Here is a 21,808-nt window from a genome sequence, read left to right on the forward strand (position 1 = left end):
GAAGCAGGAGAATAGCTTCAACCTGGGAGGCGGAGGTTGCAGTGAGCAGAAATCGCACCACCGCACTCCAGCCTGGGTGACAGAGCAAGACTCTGTCTCGGGAAAAAAAAAAAAAAAGAAAGAAATCAGTGTTGTAGTCCATGTCCCTCTTTTATAGGGGTGATAATTTCAAAGTACTATAGCGAGTCCCAGGAGGATTCTAGTCACCCTTGCACCCCAAAAGCCAGTCTTCCCTTAGGCTCTGAGCTCCTCAGGCTAGCGCTGGTCAACGTCTGCGCATCTCAGACCATACCCTCTTCCTCTCCAGGAGGTGGGGCAGGCTGTCAGCCCTCAGGTCCAGTGTGGGGAGTGGCAGGAGCAGGAGGGCTGGCATCCTCCAGCTGCACATCATGCAGGTGCACCGTGGGGGTGGTGGGGTCTTTGCCCACACCCTGGTTTGGGTCGGCTTGGTCAGGGTGGTGCCTGCGCACGTGCTTGACCACCTGGAATTTTTGCTTGGCCTTGTAGTTGCAGAGGCGGCAAAAGAAGGGGTGGCGGTCGGTGTGGGTGAGGGCATGATGGCGCAGGCCAGCAGCCCAGCGGAAAGCACGGTGGCACACGTTGCACACATAGGGTTTGGCCTCACTGTGCTTGCGAAGGTGGGTACGCAGCAGGAAGCGCGTCTTGAAGGCCTTGCCACACTGGTCACACATGAAAGCCCGTGCCTCTCGGTGCCGTGTCTCCTGGTGCACACGAAGTGCATCAGCCCGGTTGGTGCAGTACTCACACTCGGGACACTGGTATGGCTTCAGTCCTACAGGACAGGGAACAAATCACCAATGAAAGGTGGTGGAGCAAGGTTCACTGGAGTTACTGTGATCCACAAATATAAAGAATGCAAGCAGCAGGTTAACGACCGTACTTTGGAATGCTCCAGTCCTCGAGTCCTGTCTGACATTTATTTTGAGATGGAGTTTTGCTCTTGTTGCCCAGGCTGGAGTGCAATGGTGTGATCTCAGCTGACTGCAACCTCTGTCTCCCAGGTTCAAGCAATTCTTCTGCCTCAGTCTCCCAAATAGCTGGGATAACAGGCATGCACCACTACACCCGGCTAATTCTGTATTCTTTTGTGATCCACCCACCTTGGCCTCCAAAGTGCTTGGATTACAGGCATGAGCCACTGTGCCCAGCTAATTTTGTATTCTTAGTGGAGACAGGGTTTCACCATGTTGGCCTGGTTGGTTTCAAACTCTTGACCTCAGGTGATCTGCCCACCTTGGCCTCCCAAAGTGCTAGGATTATAGGTGTCAGCCACCGCGCCCGGCCCTGTCTGACATTTCTGTGCCCTTCCAACACAGCATCCTTGTACATCCATAAGAAATCAATGTTGTAGTCCCAGCAATCAATGTTGTGGGTGCCCAAAGGATGCTGATGATTAACTGGACCTCTAACCAGTTAGCTTACCTGAGAGTAATGAATATTCAAATATGGAACAGTTTCCACATGGGAAATTACAACCCTCTTTTGGTCACAGGGTACTCATGGAATTTGAGAATTCATTTAAACACAACTGCTTGTTCAACTCAAAAAGTCAAAGACCCTGTCTCTACAAAAAAAATTAGGTGAGTGTGGTGATGTGCACCTGTAGTCCCAGCTAACTGGGAGGCTAAGGCAAGAAGATTGCTTGTACCCAGGAGTTTGAGGTTGTGGTGAGCTGTGACTGCACCACTGCACTCCAGCATGGGCAACCGAGCAAGACCCTGTCACTAAAAAAATAAAAATAAAAAATAAGTTAAAGAAATACGTAGGAGGAAAGAAGTAGAGGTGAAAGAAGTGGAATTCATAAAAGCAAAGGGCCTTGAAATGCCCCTAATCAACTCCTCCATATATGGAGGATCATATGCAATAAGCACAGGCACACGATTATATGGTTTTTTTTTTTTTTGAGACGGAGCTTTGCTCTGTCGCCAGGCTGGAGTGCAGTGGAGTGATCTTGGCTCACTGCAACCTCTGCCTTCCAGATTTAAACGATTCCCCTGCCTCAGCCTCCTGAGTAGCTGGGACTACAGGCATGTGCCACCACCAGCTAATTTTTTGGTTTTTTTTTTTTTTTTTTTTTTAGTTGGAGACTTGCTCTATAGCCCAGGCTGGAGTGCAGTGGTGTGATCTCAGCTCACTACAACCTCCACCTCCTGGTCCTGGTTCAAGCAGTTCTCCTACCTCAGCCTCCCAAGTAGCTGGGATTAAGGCATGAACCACCATGCCCAGCTAATTTTTGTATTTCTTAGTAAAGACAGGGTTTTACCACGTTGGCCAGTCTGGTCTTGAACTCCTGACCTCGTGATCCACCTGCCTTGGCCTCCCAAAGTGCTGGGATTACAGGCATGAGCCACTGTACCTGGCCTGTTTGTTTTTTATTTTTTTTGAGATGGAGTCTCCCTCTGTCTCCAGGCTGGAGTGTAGTGGTGCGATCTCGGCTCACTACAACCTCCCCCCTCCTGGGTTCAAGCGATTTTCCTGCCTCAGCCTGCCGAGTAACTGGGACTACAGGTGCACGCCACCACAACTGGCGAATTTATTTTTAGTAAAGACAGAGTTTCACCTGTTGGCCAGGATGGTCTCAATTTCTTGACCTCGTGATCCACCTGTCTTGGCCTCCCAAAGTGCTGGGATTATAGGCATGAGCCACTGCATCCGGCCCAGATTGTGTGCTTTCAAAAGCCAAACGCTGGGTGTGGTGGCTCACGCCTATAATCCCAACACTTTGGGAAGCCAAGGCGGGCAGATTACGAGGTCAGGAAATCAAGACCATCCTGGCCAATGTGATAAAACCCCCATCTCTATTAAAATACAAAAAAATTAGCTGGGTGTGGTAGCATGTTCCTGTAATCCCAGCTACTCAGGAGGCCGAGGCAGGAGAATCCCTTGAACCCAGGAGGTGGAGGTTGTAGTGAGTCGAGATCTCACCACCACACTCCAGTCTGGTGAGAGAGTGAGATTCAGTCTCAAAAACAAAAAACAACCACCACCACCACCGCCACCACCACCACCAAGTTTGTGGATTCCACACCCAGGAGAAGAAAAGGACAGATTGTAACAGGGGAACCCTCTACTTTCTCCTTTTAACTCATGACAGTTCCATCATCTCTGTGTTAAGAACCAGGTAATATTTCATTATATATATTTAAAAAAAAAAAAAAAAAAAAAAAAAAAAGAACCAGGTAAATCTGCCCTCAGTCACGCAAGTTTGAGTTAGGGGTTCTCACCAGGAGATAAATGACCTTGTAACACAGTCACCTGGGAAACTTTTGGAACGTACACATGCCCAGGCTCTCAGGTTCTTCCCTTCTGATCCTGACAGGTCTTCAGTGGGCTGGGGAGCCATTCTGGCACATACAACCCCAGCCTACCCTCTACTCCCAATGTGAAAATTGATGTTGGCCCTGAATCTGACCAAGGACATACACCACCTTGGTGAGGTTAGGCTTGCCAGGGAACAAGGGAACCCTTCAGGCCTGTCAAAACCACGAAGACTCACCTGTGTGCTTGGTCATGTGGTATTTGAGCTGGTTGACCCACTTGCACTTGTAGCCACACTCAGGGCACAGGTACTTCCGTTCTTCCTTGTGGATCCGCATGTGGTACTGGAAGAGGCAAGAGCAAAAAGCAGAAAACGTGTACCCTTTGGTGCTCACTGGATGCAGAAGTAGGGACAAGTAGGCAGAGAAACTGTTGGCAGATAACCCTGTCCCCTGCTCCCATCCTATCCACATGCCGCTTACCAACCAGGTCCCCCAGTCTGGTCAGTTTGGTATCCTAGGTTTGCCTTAGGTCTGTCACTTACTAGCTGTGTCCTAGATGGTCTAATACCTAATTCTTAGTCTACTAATCTGTAAAATGGGGAATAAAGTATCTATATGTCATTTTTTTTTTTTTTTTTTTTGAGACGGAGTTTCACTCATGTTACCCAGGCTGGAGTGCAATGGCGCGATCTCGGCTCACCGCAACCTCCGCCTCCTGGGTTCAGGCAATTCTCCTGCCTCAGCCTCCTGAGGAGCTGGGATTACAGGCACGCACCACCATGCCCAGCTAATTTTTTGTATTTTTGGTAGAGACGGGGTTTCACCATGTTGACCAGGATGGTTTCGATCTCTTGACCTCGTGATCCACCCGCCTCGGCCTCCCAAAGTGCTGGGATTACAGGCTTGAGCCACCGCGCCCAGCCTATGTCATATTTTTGAAAGGATTAGAATTATAGTGCTGTAAAATATTTTAAGTGCTCAATAAATGTCATCTGTTATTATGCAGATTATTCCCACCCTACTCTATACTTTTATCATATGGCAAACAGACATTATGGAACTTTATTTTTTTTAATCTTCAGTTTGCTTGCTAGGGATTTTTTTTTTAATTTTTTTAAAGAGACAGGGTCTCAGGCTGGGCATGGTGAGACCATCCTGGCTAAACGGTGAAACCCTGTCTCTATTAAAATACAAAAAAATTAGCCAAGCATGGTGGTATGCACCTGTAGTCCCAGCTTCTTGGGAGGCTGAGGCAGGAGAATCGCTTGAACCCAGGGGGTGGAGGCTGCAGTGAGCCGAGATTACATCACTGCACTCCAGCTTGGGTGACAGAGCGAGACTCCATCTCAAAAAAAAAAAAAAAAAAGACACAGTCTCACTCTATTGGCCAGGCTGGAGTGAACTGGTGGGATCACAGCTCTCTGCAGCTTTAACCACCCAAGCCTCCAAAGCAGCTGGGACTACAGGTATACACCACAATGTTCAGCTAATTAAAATAATTTTTTCTGTAAAGACAGTCTCAATATGTTGCCCTGGCTGGTCTCAAACTCCTGGGCTCAAGCAATCCTCTCGCCTTAGCCTCAAAGTGCTGGGATTACAGGCATAAGCCACCACACCTGGACATGAAATTTTTTTTTTTTAATGGGGTTTTGCTCTGTCACCCAGGCTGGGGTACAATGGCATGATCATAGCTCAATGTAGCCTCAAATTTCCAGGCTCAAGCAATCCTCCCACTTCAGCCTCCTGAGTACTACAGTCCTCCTGGGACTATAGGTATATGCCACCATGCCAAGCTAATTTAAAAAAAATTTTTTATTTTGAGATGGAGTCTTGCCCTTGTTGCTCAGGCTGGAGTGCGGTGGCTTTGACCTTGGCTCACTGCAACCTCCACCTCCCAGGTTCAAACAATTATCCTGCCTCAGCCTCCTAAGTGGCTGGGATTACAGGTGCCTACCACTATGCCTGGCTAATTTTTATACTTTTAATAGAGACAGAGTTTCACCATGTTGGCCAGGCTGGTCTCAAACTCGACTTCAGGTGATCCGCCCACCTTGGCCTCCCAAAGTGTTGGGATTACAGGGGTAAGCCACCAAGCCTAGCTAAAAAATTTTTTTGTAATGGGATCTTCCTTTGCTGCCCAGAGTGGTCTTCAACTCCTGGCTTCAAGCCATCTTCCTACCTTGGCATCTCAAAGTGTTATTATAGGCATGAGCCATATTACGAAACGTTATCTTTACAACAACCCTATGAAATTGGTAAGTTCTATCTTTTTTTTTTGGTAAGTTCTATCTTTTTTTTTTTTTTTTTAATAGATGAAGAATCTGAGGCTTGGTAAAGGAACCTTCCCAAAGTCACAGAGCTAATATCTGGAAGAAGAGGGGCCAGGCAGCTTAACTCCAGAGCCTGTGCTCCTTCCACTTCCTGTCTCATATCCTGACATTACCTTGAGGCGAGAGGGGTCAGCACAGGCATAGGGGCAGAGGTGACAGTGGTAAGGCTTTTCTCCAGTGTGGATGCGGCTGTGCCAGGTGATCTTCTGCCGGTTCTTGGTGCTGTAAGCACAATCAGTACACTTGTAGAGACGGGTGCCCCCATGCCCTTTCACATGGTGATCTAGTACCAGCTGATGACGGCATGCAAAGTCACAAAAGGGGCAGCGTAGAGGGGGCTGGCCAGCATCCTCATCCCCATTTGAAGCTGCCACAGAGGCTGAAGTCTCCTCATGCTGTTCCAGGTAGTGCTTTACCAGGCCCACCCGCTCCCGGGCAGCAAAGTCACAGAGCTGACAGCGGTGGCTGAAATGCTGCTGCCTCCGGTGCTCATCCAGAGCTGGTCGGCTAGGGAAGGCCTCCTGGCAGGCCCCACACTCAAGCCGCGGGTGCTGTTTACGGGTGTGTCCTCGTAAGCTGGCAGGGTTGGGGCACAGCAACCCACAGCGGGAACAGTGCAGGGGGCCCTCTGTGGTCTCTGCAGGAGAGCCAGGGGCAGGCTGTGCAGGCTCGGGGTGTCGGCGCAGAGCATGCTGCTTAAGTGCTGTCTCTGAGCTGAACTGGGCTTCACACTGGGAGCAGGCAAAGGCTGGGGTGCCTTGGTGGCAGCTGTTGACATGACGAGTGATGTCATGGCGAAGGTAGCCACTATAGTCACAAAGTGGACAGAAGTGGGTGGGTGTTTTGTCATGTACCCTTAACCGGTGCAAGCGCAGTTTTGAGTTGGTACCAAATGTCTGGGGGCAAGAGCTGCAGGGGATCCGGCCAACGCCTGTGTGTCGGGACTGGTGAGCCTCTAACCGGTACCGTCTGGTGGTGGAAAAGTCACAGAAGGGGCACTGATGGGGCTTCACCCCCTCGTGCTTGAGACGCCGGTGCTGCTGCATGCAACGGCTCTGTTTACAGGTGAAGCCACAGTCCCCGCACTGCAGATGGGGCCGGGGCCCACGGGCTGGGGCCGCAGTGGGGTGCCTCCGCTTCTGGTGGAGCCTTAAGGCGGCAGCAGCAGGAGCAGTGAATGAGCAGAGTCCACAGTGCAGCTCTCCAGACTCCTCAAGGGGACAGCCCCGGGTCTGGTGAGTCCTCAGAGCCCGTTCCTGCTGGCAGCTAAAGGGACAGGTAGGGCAGGAGAAGCGAGCCCCCTTCTGCTTTTGAACTAGAACAGTATCCCCATCACCGGAGCTGGACTCTGTACTCCCATTATTCAGGGGAACAGAGTCCCCATTGCTCAACGGGGACACAACAGGCTGGGTCTGGGGGGTCCCTCGTTTTCCTCCCCCACCACGTCCTCCCCTGCAGCCTTCAGCCACGTGAGAGGTAATAGAGGAGAGCCGAGAACAAAGAAATGTGCATGAGTTGCAGTGAAACTTGCCCTGTTCAAAGTGGTACTTTTTAGGGACCTCTGTGGGTGAGGCGTTTCCTGTAGGAGGGACTGGGGAGCCACAGACTGTGGCAAGAGACTCCTCTGTTTCTTCTGGCTCCCTGGGACGCTCCAAAGGAGTATTTTTTGGAAGCAGTAGCTCTGCTTCTAGTGGTGCAGGTGGGGGCTTCCCACTTTCTGTGTCCTCCGAGGCCTGGGTACTTGGGAGCACAGGTTGCAGAGGGATGGGTGAATCTGGTCTGGGCAAGCCCTTGCTCTTTCTGAGCAGAACAGGGCACTTCTTCAGCAGGTGGGTGCTGAGGCCACGTTGTTGCTTGAAGCTAGCCCCACACTCAGGGCACAGCAGGGGCTCTCTTCGGCCCTGGCACCCAGTCCTGGAGTGCAGATTCAGGGCCTTCTCCCGGCGAGTGATAAAAGGGCAGTGTGGGCAGCGGAAGGCTCGCCCCTCTCCCTGGATCACTACCATCTGCACCCGCCCCTCTAGCACCAATGCCTCTGCTTGTTCTTTGTCCTGTCTCCTTAGGGCCTTGAGTAACGACTCTGACTCAGGCAATGGAGGCAAGGGTGCCGTCTCAGAAGGCGGAGTTGCCTTGAAGGTTCCTACCCAGTTGTTAGGGGCCTCCTCTAAGGATGGAGGATTTGAGGAGGGCTCAGACACCGGCTTTTCCAGAATGGGATTTTCCTCAGCACTCAAGTCAGAAGTCCCAATACCTTCAAAGCTAGACAGCTCTGGTCCTTCCAGTCCCTCTGGCCCTTCCAGTCCCAGGGGCCTGAACTCCACAGGAGCTGTTTCAGCGATCTCTTCAAGGGGTGGCCCAGCCACAGACTCTAGCTCTACTCCCAGGGCCTCTAGGTGTAGTGTGCAGCTGCCCTCCTCCACCTCTGCAGGGCTGGGACTGCCAACCAGGTCATCCCCATGGGGAGCCTCACTGGCCTCCTGTCTTCCAGTGCTGACCTCCTCACTCATCTCTGGCAGGGCCTGGTCCAAGCTGGGGTCCACCACAGTCCCAGGTTCATGGCCTAGCCCCTCAGGCTGGGCAGACAGCTGGCTTGAGGGCTCTGAATCTGGTGGGGGTGTCGGGCCTTGCCTGGCCGCTTCTGACTCCTGGTTCGCATAGCGGAGCTGCCAGGCTTGGTCTCCAGGTACATAGCCATGGGCCTTGCGTTTGTGGAACAAGAGTGTGGTGTTGCTGAAGGTGCGGTAGTCACAGAGGGCACAGTGGAACTCACGGAGGCGGGTATGCTTGCAGTTCTCATGGCTCAGCAGGGCCTGCTTGTGGCGGCTCTGGTAGCTGCAGTAGTGGCAAGGGTAGAGTGGGGCTGGTGTGCCAGGGTGGTGCTGGGAAGCCATGTGCTTCTGCAACTCATACTTCCGCTTGCAGGCGAAGGCGCACACCTCACACATCAGAGACTTGCCCTGATGCCGCAGCTTGTGGCTGCTCAGCTGATCAGCCCGGTGGCAGCGATAGGAGCACTGGTTGCACTGATACCTGGGGAGGACGGAAAGGGAGAGACAATCATGATAATCAATCACAACTAAGAATCACTCAGTAAATACTCACGGTGGGCCAGGCTGTGCACTCAGTATCGTACATGTGTCACCTGATGTAACCCTCCTTTTCACTACCCCATGAAACTGACATCTCTATTTTCCAAGTGAGAAAACCAAATCACAGAAGTTAGTAACTTGGATAAGGTTGGTTACAAAGGAAGCCAGGAGCAGAGACAGCCTAGCTTCAGGACCTGTGTTCTAAGCCCAATTCTGTATTGCCTTCCTAAAAGAAAGTAATCATAAATCAGCATGTCCCACTGTAGACGTCTTCTTTTTTTTTTTTTGAGATGGAGTTTCACTCTTGTTGCCTAGGCTGGAGTGTAGTGGCACGATCTTGACTCACTGCAACCTCTGCCTCCCAGGTTCAAGCAGTTCTCCTGCCTTAGCCTCCTAAGTAGCTGGGATTACAGGCGCCCACCACCATACCCAGCTAACTTTTGAATTTTTGGTAGAGACGGGGTTTCACCATGTTGGCCCGGCTGATCTCAAACTCCTGACCTCAGGTGATCCACCCACCTCAGCCTCCCAAAGTGGGATTACAGGTGTGAGCCACTATGCCTGGCCAGCCCACTATAGACTTCTAAGGAGCTGATGTGGCTACATCTCCACAGGGCAGGTTTCTGTGCCTCGTTCCCCTTCTCCCACAGAGAGAGGCATGTCAGCTCTAGAGACCCCTTAGCCAGCTGTGCCATAGGTCAAAGAATTTGCCTGGATTGGGAAGTGGCCAAGATTGGGGCATGAAAATAGAGTCTATCCACTTTGCCAGGGCCAAATTGAGAACTCAAGTGACACCTTAGTCTCTAGGCCTATATTTGAGGTCTATACTCCCTTCCTGGAGCCCAGAGAGCGTTCACCATGCGACTAAGCCACAGTCACAGAGGCCAGCTGTGGGCAATGGAGTTGAGACGGTGGGAGCAGAGAAGGGTGTTAGAAGGAAACTCTTTTTTCTTTTCTTTTCGTTTTTGAAACAGAGTCTTACTCTGTCGCCCAGGCTGGAGTACAGTGGTGCAATCTTGGCTCACTGCTACCTCTGCCTCCAGGGCTCAAGCAATTCTAGTGCTCCATCCTCCCAAGAAGCTAGAATTATAGGCACCTGCTACCACGCCCAGCTAATTTTTGTATTTTTAGTAGAGATGGGGTGTTGTGCAGGCTGGGCGTGAACTCCCAAGTTCAAGCAATCCACCTGCCTCAGCCTCCCAAAGTGCTGGGATTACAGGTGTGAGCCACCACACCCAGCCCTGGGAGTAGATGCTCTAGGGACCAGAGAAAGCAAGAGGGCCAGAAGTTGGATCCAAGAGGAAGCTAGCTTGACATAAGATTCTTGGGATTGGGATGGAGGCATATGTGTGTGCTTGTACCTGAGGTCCCCTGCATGTTTTCGCATGTGCACACGGAGGTAGTGCTTCCACTTGGTGACATAGCCACATTCAGTGCACATGTAATCCTTGGTGTTGGAGTGGGTCAGCATGTGCTTGGATAGGTAGCTCACGTCTCGGCATGTGAAGTCACACAGCTCACACTTGTGAGGCTTCTCGCCTGACACGGGGGGGTGAGGATGAGGGGAGAGAACACAGGTCAGATACAGATCGAGTGGACAGACCATATCTTCCAGCAAGCCTGCCCTGATGACAGGAGGAACAACAGCTTCATGTGCTACCTGAGATGGTGAAAAGCTCACAATAATGAAGGCTGCTTTGCAGCCCTCTCAGACAACTACTCCCCTGACTCCTACACCAATGAAGTTGGGAAGAAAGTAAAAACTAAGCTTTTCTTTTCTTTTTTTAAATTGGGATGGAGTCTCGCTCTGTCGCCCAGGCTGGAGTGCAGTGGTGTGATCTCGGCTCACTGCCAACCGCTGCCGCCCGAGTTCAAGCGATTCTTGTGCCTCAACCTCCCAAGTAGCTGGGATTACAGGTGCCCGCCACCATGCCCGGCTTATTTTTTTTGTATTTTTAGTAAAGATGGGGTTTCGCCATGTTAGCCAGGCTGTTGTTCTCAAACTCCTGACCTCAGGTGATCTGCCTGCCTTGGCCTCCCAAAGTATTGGGATTACAGGAATGAGCCACTGCACCTGGCCCAAGCTTTTCAAAACTAACTTAAAGTCCACTCTTGATTTATTTTACAGCTTGTGGACACTATAGTTAACTGCTTTACTTAGCCTAATTCTTTTGTTTTCTACAATAAAAGGAAAAATAAATGAGACACTAGAACAGAATGGTCAAGAATTCTGACTTTGAAGTCCAACATAGTAATAAAATATTAACCGCCAACATGAACAAGTTCTTACTATGTGAATAGCACTCTTCTGAGCACTTTGTAAAAAAAAAAAAAAAATGCTTCCTCTCCTCAAATCTTCAGAACATCCTTAAGAGACAGGTGCTATTATCACCCCCATTTTATAGATAAGGAAACTGAGGCACAAAGAAATCACAGAGCCATTAAGTGGTAGTTTAAATCCTAGCTTACTCCCATGTGGCTTTGAGCTGTCTGTTTCCTTGTCTCCAAAAGGATGGTATAAAGATTAAATGAGATGTCCTAAAGTTATGAGTGATACTCAGTGAGAACTCAAAGATGAGCTGTCATGTTGACGGTCAAGGCCTGGCACTGACATGCCGGGGGCCAGGTTCCTTCAAGACCCCTCCTTGTTGACCCTGCCAACTCACCCAACCCCCTTCCCTATGGTGAAAGGCTAGCAACGTCACATTCTGGTTCTCACATTAGCTGTGTGATCTTAAAGTAGGTCTCGGAGTTTGTCTCTTTTCTCATCTTGACCTGCCTTACTTACAGGATTGCTATTGTGGATTATATGGGATAACACATAAAAACTCTATAAACTGTAAAGCACTATAGCACTATACAGATGGAAGGCTTTAGGAAAGACCTCAGAAACATGAAATTTTGTGACTAAAGCATGTGCAGAAACAAGTTCAATGAGAATAATGGCTTTGCCCCTGGCTGCCTAAAATTTTTTTCTCCCACTCCAGTGTCTTTGATGAAAATTCTAGAGGCCGGGCGCAGTGGCTCACGCCTGTAATCCCAGCACTTTGGGAGGCCGAGGTGGGTGGATCACGAGGTCAAGAGATCGAGACCATCCTGGTCAACATGGTGAAACCCCCGTCTGGGCCGGGCGCGGTGGCTCAAGCCTGTAATCCCAGCACTGTGGGAGGCCGAGGCGGGTGGATCACGAGGTCAAGAGATCGAGACCATCCTGGTCAACATGGTGAAACCCCGTCTCTACTAAAACTACAAAAAATTAGCTGGGCATGGTGGCGCGTGCCTGTAATCCCAGCGACTCAGGATGCTGGGGCAGGAGAATTGCTTGAACCCAGGAGGTGGAGGTTGCGGTGAGCCGAGATCGCGCCATTGCACTCCAGCCTGGGTAACAAGAGCGAAACTCCGTCTCAAAAAAAAAAAAAAAAAAGAAAATTCTAAAAATGTCCTGTCAATCCACTGACGTTAGTTAACATAGAGATCACAAATGGGATGAGGCTGTAGAAGGAAGCTTGGGTTGGTTGTTACCTAAAGCATCGAGAATGCTGCAAGGCAATTAACAAGCGCGAGTTAAACATCTGCAACTTCCAGGTCACTGGAGGTCATCTTGTTCAGTGGCATGGATGCCCAAGCTATGGAAGGCCATATGCATGTGGATGGCCCAGTCCCCACACCCATCTCTCTCAGCACATCCCGAAACAACAATTGCAAAGTAAGGTATTTGTCCTGGTCTGGGTTTCTTCAAGCTTGGCGTTAACCCACTCAAACCTGACTAGGGTGGGCAGAACTGGACAGGGGCTTAAGAGCAAGGCACATAACCATAGTGCTTAGAGCACGGGCTCTGGAATCAGCCTGTGATTCAAATCCTAGCTCTACTACTTCACTAGCTAAGTGACACTCAACTTAAGGCTCATTTGTAAACTTGGAATACTAGATCTATCTCTAGGAATTTTGGGTTAAATGAGAAAATGTATGCAAGGCCCTTTGTATCCATTATCATCACCATCATTATTACAACATTGTTGTAAGGATGGAAAATCCTACCGGTATGTAGAAGCATGTGTCGGATGAGCACCCTCTTGTGGGCAGTGGCAAAATTGCACTCAGGGCACTGGTGGATCTTCTCATGAGCATGCATCTTGCCTACATGATCCTGGTAAGCCACTGGGTTGAAGGTGGCAAAGGGGCAGAAGGTACAGCGCAACTCTTCACTGCCAGGATGGCCCTGCTTCTTGTGTTTACGGAATAGGTGCTTATTGGAACAGGCGAAGTCACAGTGGGGGCAGTGGAAGGCGTAGTGGCTCTTGCGGTGGGCCTCCATGGCTTCCGCTGTGGCAAAGAGCATGGGACATGAGTGGTGGCGGCACTCCACAGCCCGCACCCCATGGGTCTCTTTCAGGTGCTTAACAAAGGCCTTGCGGCTGGGTGCAGCATAGCTGCAGCCCTCCTGAAAGCAGTGCAGGGGTAAGGGCTCTGCTGCGGCTGCTGCTGTGTGGCTCTTAAGGTGCTCCTTGAGGGCCTGGCTGAGGCGGAATTCCTCACGGCAGACAGGACAGGCATAGGTGTCCGAGTAGAAGTTGGAAATGTCTTCATGCATACTGGCCATGTGGCGGTTGAGTGCATTCCTCTCTACTGCACTGTAGTGGCACAGTGGGCAGTGGTGGGCCTTTTCACCCAGCTCCCGCAGCAGATGGGTCTTGAGCTTGCTCTTACTGGTGAAGAACTTCTGGCAGTTGGGGCACTGGAGGCTGGGGTCTGGGAAGTGGAGATGCAGGTGTTCCACCAGATGGGTCCGCTTCTTAAAGCAGCGCTTACACTCTGGACACATATGGGTCTTGAAGAGGGACTCGGTGCCAGAGACCACATCCCCTGGGAGAGGGAAGAGAGAGAGAGTTGAGAGAGTGAGATTCTTCAACAGGTCAGGGGATAGCCAGATAATAGGAGAATCACAATTTGCTCAGACACAATGTGTGGCCTGTCTCCAGGAAACCCAAGCAAAAGGGTCTCAAACACTGTGGTCTCAAGGAAAACGTGAGAAACTCAAGTTTTAAGAGAAGCAAAATTACAAGGGCTTCTCAGACCTGCTGTGACAGCCTGTTTGAAGTGCTTTACTCAGCTACCTGCTCTTCCTGAGCCTTTATTTAGAGCTGCTTAAAACAATCTGAATGGAGCATTCTTGTTCTTTCCTGCCTTGTTCTATGGAGACAGGCAGAGGGATCAGCAAGATTAGAAGGAAAAGAGTCCCCAAGGGAGTGAGCCAAAAGAAGGTAAAGTACTCTTACTTCCAAACACTGGCCCACAGGGCTCTAGATAATAATAAAGCTGGTAACATACAACCAAATCTTTCTCATTCACTTGACAACAACTATACTCCTTGTGGGATCTTTCATATATTCTACTGGGGTGAAAAACTGGGAAGCAAAGATTCAGAAAAAAGTATTAGGGGGCTGGGCGTGGTGGCTCACGCCTGTAATCTCACCACTTTGGGAGGCAGAGGCGAGTGGATCACAAGGTCAAGAGATCAAGACCATCCTGGCCAACATAGTGAAACCCAGTCTCTACTAAAATACAAAAATTAGCTGGGTGTGGTGGCATGCGCCTGTAATCCTGGCTACTCGGGAGGCTGAGGCAGGAGAATTGCTTGAAGCTGGGAGGCAGAGGTTGCAGTGAGCTGAGATCACACCATTGCACTCCAGCCTGGTGCCTGGTGAAAGAGCAAGAGTCTGTCTCAAAAAAAAAAAAAGTATTTGAGGGCTCAGTGCCAGACAAAATAGGCTGATGATCATCAATAACTTCTGGCATCTCTATATGACGAAGATCACCTTCTGCTTCCCTGCAGGAGTTTTCTGCCCGAGGAAAACCAGTCCAGTAAAGCAAACTGTTTACTCCAACACTGTATTACTAAAGTCTTTACCATTTACTCATCATTTTCCCACTAGACCTTGACTTTTGAGTGAAGGTAGAATAGAATAAAAGGATCTGAACCAAAGCTCAGAAAACAAACCCCAGAGCCTCAATGCCAGGGTTTCAACAATCCATTCTTCCCCACCACCAAGGGCTTCAAGCCTCAAGATGCCATTACCTTCCAGCTGCTGAGCCTCTTGGCCTTTATCCACAGCCTTCTGGGATTCCTTCTGGGTGTCACTCTTCCCTTCTTTCTCTACATTCGCCTCTTCAGCCATCTCCTGCCCAGGCAAGGGTGCACCTGCTTCCTGTGAAGTTTCTCTCTCTCCTGGAGGCAGATTGGGAGCTGGAGATACATAAAACTTGATAAAGTCTACAGAAGCCAATGATAGCACTAAATGCTTATACTTCTCCACCTATTGGCTGAAATAATTACCCTCTCCCACTTTTAGCATAAGGGAATCTTGGGTTTTATGTACAAGTGTATTCCCATTCAAGAGAGAAATAGGAGGACCAGGAACTAAGTTACTAGCAATGTTCCAGTCTAGAGTAACTCAAACCTCAGAGAGCACCAACTTCAGACTCCATGAAGCTAACAGCATTGAGGTCATAGGGGGCTGAAAGCAGAGAATGGGTAGACTGTAATTCCTTCTCTTATCAGAATCCTGGCCCGTTTTCTGTTTCTTCCTGCTCCACTGCTCTCTCAGCTTTTTTGAGACCAAGAGGAATGACAACTAGTAAACCCCATCTTCCTTGAAGGTTCCTTTCTTTCCTTCTTTCTTTTTTATTTTTGAGACAGGGTCTCACCCTAACATTCAGGCTGGAGTGCAGTGGCACAATCTCGGCTCACTGCAACCTGCCCTCCTGAGCTCAAGTGATCTTCCCACCACAGCCTCCTGAGTAGCTGGGACTACAGACATGCGCCACCAAACCCAGCTAATTTTTGTATTTTCGTAGAGAAAGGACTTCACCACATTGTCCAGGCTGGTCTCCAACTCCTGGGCTCAAAGGATCCATCCACCTTGGCTTCCCAAAGTGCTGGGATTAACGCATGCACCACAGTGCCCAGCCCAAAGGGTTATGTCCTTTTTAAAATAACCCCAGCTTCTACTGCCCAATCCCCAGTTGCTCTAAAGGAAAATCTACAGGCATTCTATTAGTGGCTATAGCCAAGGATGGTCATTTTTGCTTTTGCTCTTAGAAAATTCTGGAATGGATTATCATTAGAGAATACTGGTTAAGTAACTTCAGGCTACAAGTAGCCTAAGCCAACTTTCACTCACAGTCAATGAACAAAGACTTACTCTTTGTCCCATATATTCCAACTGTTTCAAGATGTCTTCCCATGTCATCCAGTAATTCCAACCTCCTAAGCCACTATCCAGATTCTCTTATATTCATGAACATTCATGGCCCTGGAAACAACTACCTCTCCTATAAGATCAACTGTAGCTGAATTCCAGGGGGAGGAACTGCTTGGCCCTTGGCCTCATACCTGGCAGCAGCTCCTGGGATGGAAGACCCTGAACGGCAGAAAGTTCTCCCTGTGTCCCAGCACCATGGCTCCGCTGATGCTGCCGGAAGAGTTTGACGTTGGAGCCCATGAAGCTGCAGTGGCTGCAGTGGAAAGGGTAATGCGCCTGCCGGTGCAGCTCCATGCCCTGCTGGCTCCCGAAAAGCAGAGGGCAGCCCCGGAAAGAACAGGGCACAGGAACTGCTCTGTGAGTCTGCCTCAGGTGGTGCTGCAGACCCTTGCGATCTTCAGCAGAGAACACACAGCCAGATTCTGGGCAGGAGAAGGTGTCAGGAGTGCCCCGGTGAATCTTGAAGTGGCTCTTCAGGGCCTGGGGTTGGGCAAACTCCTGTCTACACACAGGGCATGATAGGGGGCTACCTGGTGGGCTCTGGCCCTGCAGAGGGCCAGGGAGTGTTGGGTTGCTGGGAAGGAGCTCTACAGAGCATGGGGGGCTAGAGATGCCCTGCACAGGCTGTATATGGGTCTCACTGCACTGGTGCAGGGCCAGCAGAGTGGGCTCTGCGAAGCTCTGTTCACAGTGCTCACAGAAGTACACCTCCACCACCTTTACCAGGACACCTGCAGGCAGAGGACCGACAGAGAAAGGCATAGAATCAGATGGAACAAGACTCATAGGAGTTAGTTACTAGTAGAAAATGTAGGTGAATCTTTTAATATTCATGAAGTACAGATGGACTTTAAGTCTGGTTCTACACCTGGACTGTAAGCCCCATAAGGTCAGGGACCATCTATCTGGCAAAAGTGTTTAGATTCCTAGCACAAGACTTGGTACAAGGTAGGTGCTTAATAAATATTTGTTAAATGAGTGAACAAACAAGCAAATCCAGAAAGCATTAAGACAGTATATTTTACCCACGTAAAAACCAGAACTTCCAAAAGAAAATGACAAACTAGGGATAGTATCTGCAATATAAATTACAAGTGTTACTTTCAAATTCTTTAAAGAGCTTTACAAAGGCCAAGGAATTGATAAAATGGAGAATATCCTTTCTGAAAACAGCCAAATCATCTCCATAATAATTGCTGCCTTTTTAAAAGCAATGGGCCTTTTGATAAAGAAAGGCTTAAGAAACACTCTGGTCCTTCAACAGCCCTAAGAGAACAGGGACCTGAGATTCTGTAAGGTTAAGGCCACTATGTTTACTAGTGGTAGGGCCATGACTCAAGGCCAGGGATGTCCTACATTTATTCTGCTAATCCTTTTGCTCTTTATTGTTAAAAAAATTTTCCGTGCAACAACTATAATGATATACAAGTATACAAAGGAAGAATAGCCACCCAGTACCTTCACACACACAATTTGGTCTGTATCTTTTTGAGCCTTTTTTTCCCACTTGCTACATATCAAAGATATTTTTATCTTTGAGTACATTTACATCTACTTGGTATTTTCTTGTCCAGTTCATGTTTTTTCAGAGCATGGACAAATCAAAATGAAATTCTGCCTTGCTTCCCTGGAGACCAAAAAAATCCAAATAATTTTTTTGGTTGGTCATGGGGAAACAGGGTCTCTCTCTCTCTGTCATCCAGGCTAGAGTGCAGTGGTGATGTGATCACAGCTCACTGCAGCCTTGACCTCCCGGGCTCAAAGGATTCTCCCACCTCAGCCTCTTGAGTAGCTGGGACTACAAGCACCACCATGCCTGACTAATTTTAAAATTTCTGTAGAGACAGGGTCTCCCTATGTTGCCTATTCTAAAAACAATTTTAAAAAATAAATAAATTCTGCCCTTAGAGATGGACATTTGGGCTGTATCCAGCTGTTACAAACAAAGCTCTCCTATATATCCTCATCCCTGTATCTCTGTGAATGCATATGATTCTTTTTTTTTTTTTTTTTTTTTGAGACAGAGTCTCACTTTGTTGCCAGGCTGGAGTGCAGTGGCTATTCACAGGTGTGAACGTAACATACTGCAGCTTCTAACTCCTACGCTCAAGCAATCGTCCTGCCTCAGCCTCCCAAGTAGCTGAGAGGTGTGTGCCACTGTACCAGGCCTCAACTCCTATTCTTTTTTTTTTTTTTTTTTGAGACGGAGTTTCGCTCTTGTTACCCAGGCTGGAGTGCAATGGCGCGATCTCGGCTCACCGCAACCTCTGCCTCCTGGGTTCAGGCAATTCTCCTGCCTCAGCCTCCTGAGTAGCTAGGATTACAGGCACGCACCGCCATGCCCAGCTAATTTTTTGTATTTTTGGTAGAGACGGGGTTTCACCATGTTGACCAGGATGGTCTCGATCTCTTGACCTCGTGATCCACCCACCTCGGCCTCCCAAAGTGCTGGGATTACAGGCTTGAGCCACCGCGCCTGGCCTCAACTCCTATTCTTAACAACATGCCTTAGATGAGTAAAGTATGTTATACACAAAAAAAACTAGGGCAGGGAAATACCAGATCACTTCTGGAAAGCCCTGCCAAGCCCAGGGTGGTAGATACAGGCTTTTTGCTTAATTCCTGGCTGTAATTGCTGGGTAGGAGGGTCAATATGGAAGAAAATCTCCAAGGACTGTTAAGAGGAAGGACAAGCCAGGAGTGGGCAGAGGTGTCAGAAAGGTCTTACTTTCTGGATTACTGCCTAGCACACACTAAGCCCTCACAGGACAGACTCTGCCAAAAGCTTGGTAGAGGGCTGTGCACCACTTTGCCAGCCTTCAATAAACATGAACCAACTGCAAACCAAATTACAACATCTCCAAGTATAAAAATAGGATGCTACCTTGTGTTCTCATCATATTTATATGGAATCAAAAACAGCCCAGGCAAAACCTCAGGGCTGCTTGTCCCACTGGCCTACTTGCAACTGGGTTTGTACCTGGGGTCTCTCCAGGAGCACCTGGGGTCAGGGTTCCAGCTACTGTCTCCACAATGATCTCCATGTTCCCTGGTCCCTCTTCAGTTGCTGTGGCCTCTACCAGCAGGCAGCCTGGCTCAGTAGGTAAAGGTGTGGGGTCCCCAGAAGGACAGGGGCTCTGGACAGGCCCCAGGAGTCCACGGTTAGGGAGAGGTGGGGGGATCAGCAATAGCTCAGGGCATAGTCCATCCATCTCTCCAGTGCTACTGGCTGGCTGTGAGTCCAACAGGGGGTCTGTCATCACCACGACTTGTGTGTTTTGGCCTCTTAAATGCTGACAAGCCAACCAGAAGAAAAACAAAATAAGGTTAGAGTTTTTACTTTCTTCCCAGCTGGTGTGGGTACACAGCCCAGTGCCCACCCACTTAGGCATATTCTTGTATGGCAGCATGCCATACATACCTTATGAGACAAAATAGAGGCTTTCTTTTTATGATAATGTTCAGAACAAAAAATATAAAAATGATAATAAAGAAAGAAAAAGAAAAAACAAACAAAAAATGATAACAGAATATTAAGAGAGAGCCAACAAGTATCGGCCAAAATATTAATGACTGCAGGTTGTCTCCTGATAGCTAAGTGCCCTTAGCCAAGTCATTAAGCAATCTGGGTCTCCGTTTTCTTATCTGCAACAAAATTAGGTGGGGCCAAAGTATCTCAGAAGTTCCCCTTCCTTTTTTTTGAGATGGAGTCTCGCTCTGTTGCCCTGGCTAGAGTGCAGTCTTACTGCAACCTCCACCTCCTGGGTTCAAGCAATTCTTCTGCTTCAGCCTCCCAAGTAGCTGGACTACAGGCATGCACCACACAAGCCTGGCTAAATTTTGTATTTTTAGTAGACATGGGGTTTCACCATATTGGCCAGGCTGGTCTTGAACTTCTGACCTCAGGTGATCTGCCTGTTTTGGCCTCCCAAAATGCTGGGATTACAGGTGTGAGCCACCTTGCCTGGTCCCTTTCCCTCTTACTGTTTGATAATCTCACTATTCCTCAGAATGATTATAAGGAAGGCCTTTCCTTCATCAGCTGGCTCCTGCTAACCTCCCAGACTCATCTCCCACTTCTCCTCTCAACAGGTCTCTGAACCAGATGATGTGCCATTCTCCAGACCCGTCACATTCTCTGTTGCTTTCACACCCTCACAGCCCTTCATGTCTCTTGGCTTGATATGCCTTTCCCCTTCTCAATCTCCCCCTCTTGTCTGGCTAACCAATTAACTATCCTTGAAGAAGCTGCACAAATGTCACTTCTGCCATGAAGGCTTCCTGACACTCTTAATCCATTCTCTCTTCTGGCATCCTAAGAGCACTCTGTACACAGTCCTATCAGAAACGAGGTCACACTGCACTGTTGTTTACCTGTCAGTCTCTCTCCCTAGATGTGTAGCTTTTTAATAATTTGTTGACATCATCACTTCAATATCACTTTGTGATACTGACATTATCACTTCAATGAATACAGTGAAGAACCACAGACAGGGAGCTGCATTGGAGTAAAGCTAGGTATCTCATACCAAACCAGTGGTTTATCATCTATAATGTAACATATTTGGAGAAATTCCAAACTCATTAACTACCACCTAAAACTAAATATGGGAACATAACTGAGGAATGAATGACAATTAAATTGCATACTGTTACACACGGCTATAATGAATTCAAGCTGAATAATTAGTTATTAATAAGAATAATAGTAATCATTTCATGAAATTGAGTCACAGAGAATTTGCAAAAAGAAAAAAAAAAAGAAAGAAAGCAAGACTCTGCAATCTGATTGTCCCTACTTTCAGAATTCCACGGACTCAAAACAGTTGCTCATAGGGATTCACAAGGTGGCTGGGAAGAGCACTCCTGCTGTCAGAGGGATTCTCTGTAAACTGCAGCCTCCACTTACTGAATTTTATCTCTGCTCTGGGGAATCTTCCGACTCGGCCATTCATGGCCTCCGGGGGGAGCCAAGGAGGACGCTGAGCCGTCAAGATTAAGAACCTTCACCCGAGGGAGGGCAGGGTGAGGTAGGAGACAGATGGGCACGAGAGAAGAAACACGCGTTATCTTCCGAGTAGGAGCACTGGGGAAGAGAAAGGACAGACTAAGGCAGACACGCCGGGAGAAACAACGGGCCCCGGCCTAGGGACCCGGGTTCCCACCTGCCGCTGGGTTCTAACTCTCCGCGTGGCCTTGGACAGAGAGTCGCCTCGCTTCTCTGGGCCTCAGCTTTCCTGTCTATAAAATGGAGGTGATGACAGTGTCCATATCTTCGGGCGGGAGCTGGATCACAAGAGCCAGCGAACGGGAAAGGCGGTTTGTAACCTGGAAGGCTTGGGATGGAGCATCGTCATGATTTTGTTCCTGAGAGCAGCGGGTACCCAGGCGGGGTCCAGAGCCATGACGCGACTGTGGCGCCGGGGCCCATCTCGTCTGCGTGCTCCCTTCAAGTACCTCCTCCCGAGAGTTCCCAGGGTCCAGGCCCACCCTGAGGCCGTGGCTGGAAAAACTTCGCTTCCAGCTCGCTCCACCCCGCATTCCCTTCCCAGTTCCCGCCCCGCAGCCACTCACTCACCTCCGGACCCAGAGCCGGCTGGAGCCGCATCTCTATGGTCGGCCGTGGCTGGAGCGGCAGCCCAAGGCCCCCTTTGTGCGACCGCCTCCGGCCCAGCAGCCTCTAGTATATCGGGGATGTGGAAGCTACTCTCTCTTCCTCTGGCCGCTGCCGTGGTACTCTATGTTTTCTCTCTGTGGTTTTTCCCGCCCTCCACCCCTACTCCAGCCCTGAAGTCGGAGAAGCACCATCGAGAGCTCTGGGGTAGAGTGGCGTGGGCTTCTCGGTA

At 49.3% G+C, this 21,808-nt stretch overlaps 1 protein-coding gene across 11 annotated transcripts; it reads right to left on the reverse strand.

Moving 5' to 3' along the window:
- Positions 1-129: 129 nt before the first annotated feature.
- Positions 130-21,700, reverse strand: ZNF142 (zinc finger protein 142). 11 transcript variants are annotated; one of them, XM_017535152.2, is made up of 10 exons: positions 21,541-21,679; positions 20,872-21,048; positions 18,943-19,255; positions 16,094-16,693; positions 14,777-14,944; positions 12,739-13,563; positions 10,062-10,239; positions 5,725-8,641; positions 3,518-3,623; positions 130-793 (listed from the first exon to the last, which is right to left on the reverse strand). In XM_017535152.2, the coding sequence occupies exons 3-10, from the start codon at positions 19,220-19,222 to the stop codon at positions 324-326; spliced, it is 5,544 nt and encodes a 1,847-aa protein (XP_017390641.1). In that variant the 5' UTR covers positions 19,223-19,255; positions 20,872-21,048; positions 21,541-21,679; the 3' UTR covers positions 130-323. The 11 variants fall into 11 exon arrangements, with proteins under 11 accessions (XP_017390641.1, XP_037596759.1, XP_037596758.1 ...); XM_037740831.1 differs by having other exon boundaries at positions 20,872-21,298; positions 21,541-21,676; XM_037740830.1 differs by lacking the exon at positions 21,541-21,679 and adding an exon at positions 21,128-21,478.
- Positions 21,701-21,808: the final 108 nt, after the last annotated feature.

Source organism: Cebus imitator, unplaced genomic scaffold (assembly GCF_001604975.1).
Source record: "Cebus imitator isolate Cc_AM_T3 unplaced genomic scaffold, Cebus_imitator-1.0 Scaffold91, whole genome shotgun sequence".
Lineage (NCBI taxonomy): Eukaryota > Metazoa > Chordata > Mammalia > Primates > Cebidae > Cebus > Cebus imitator.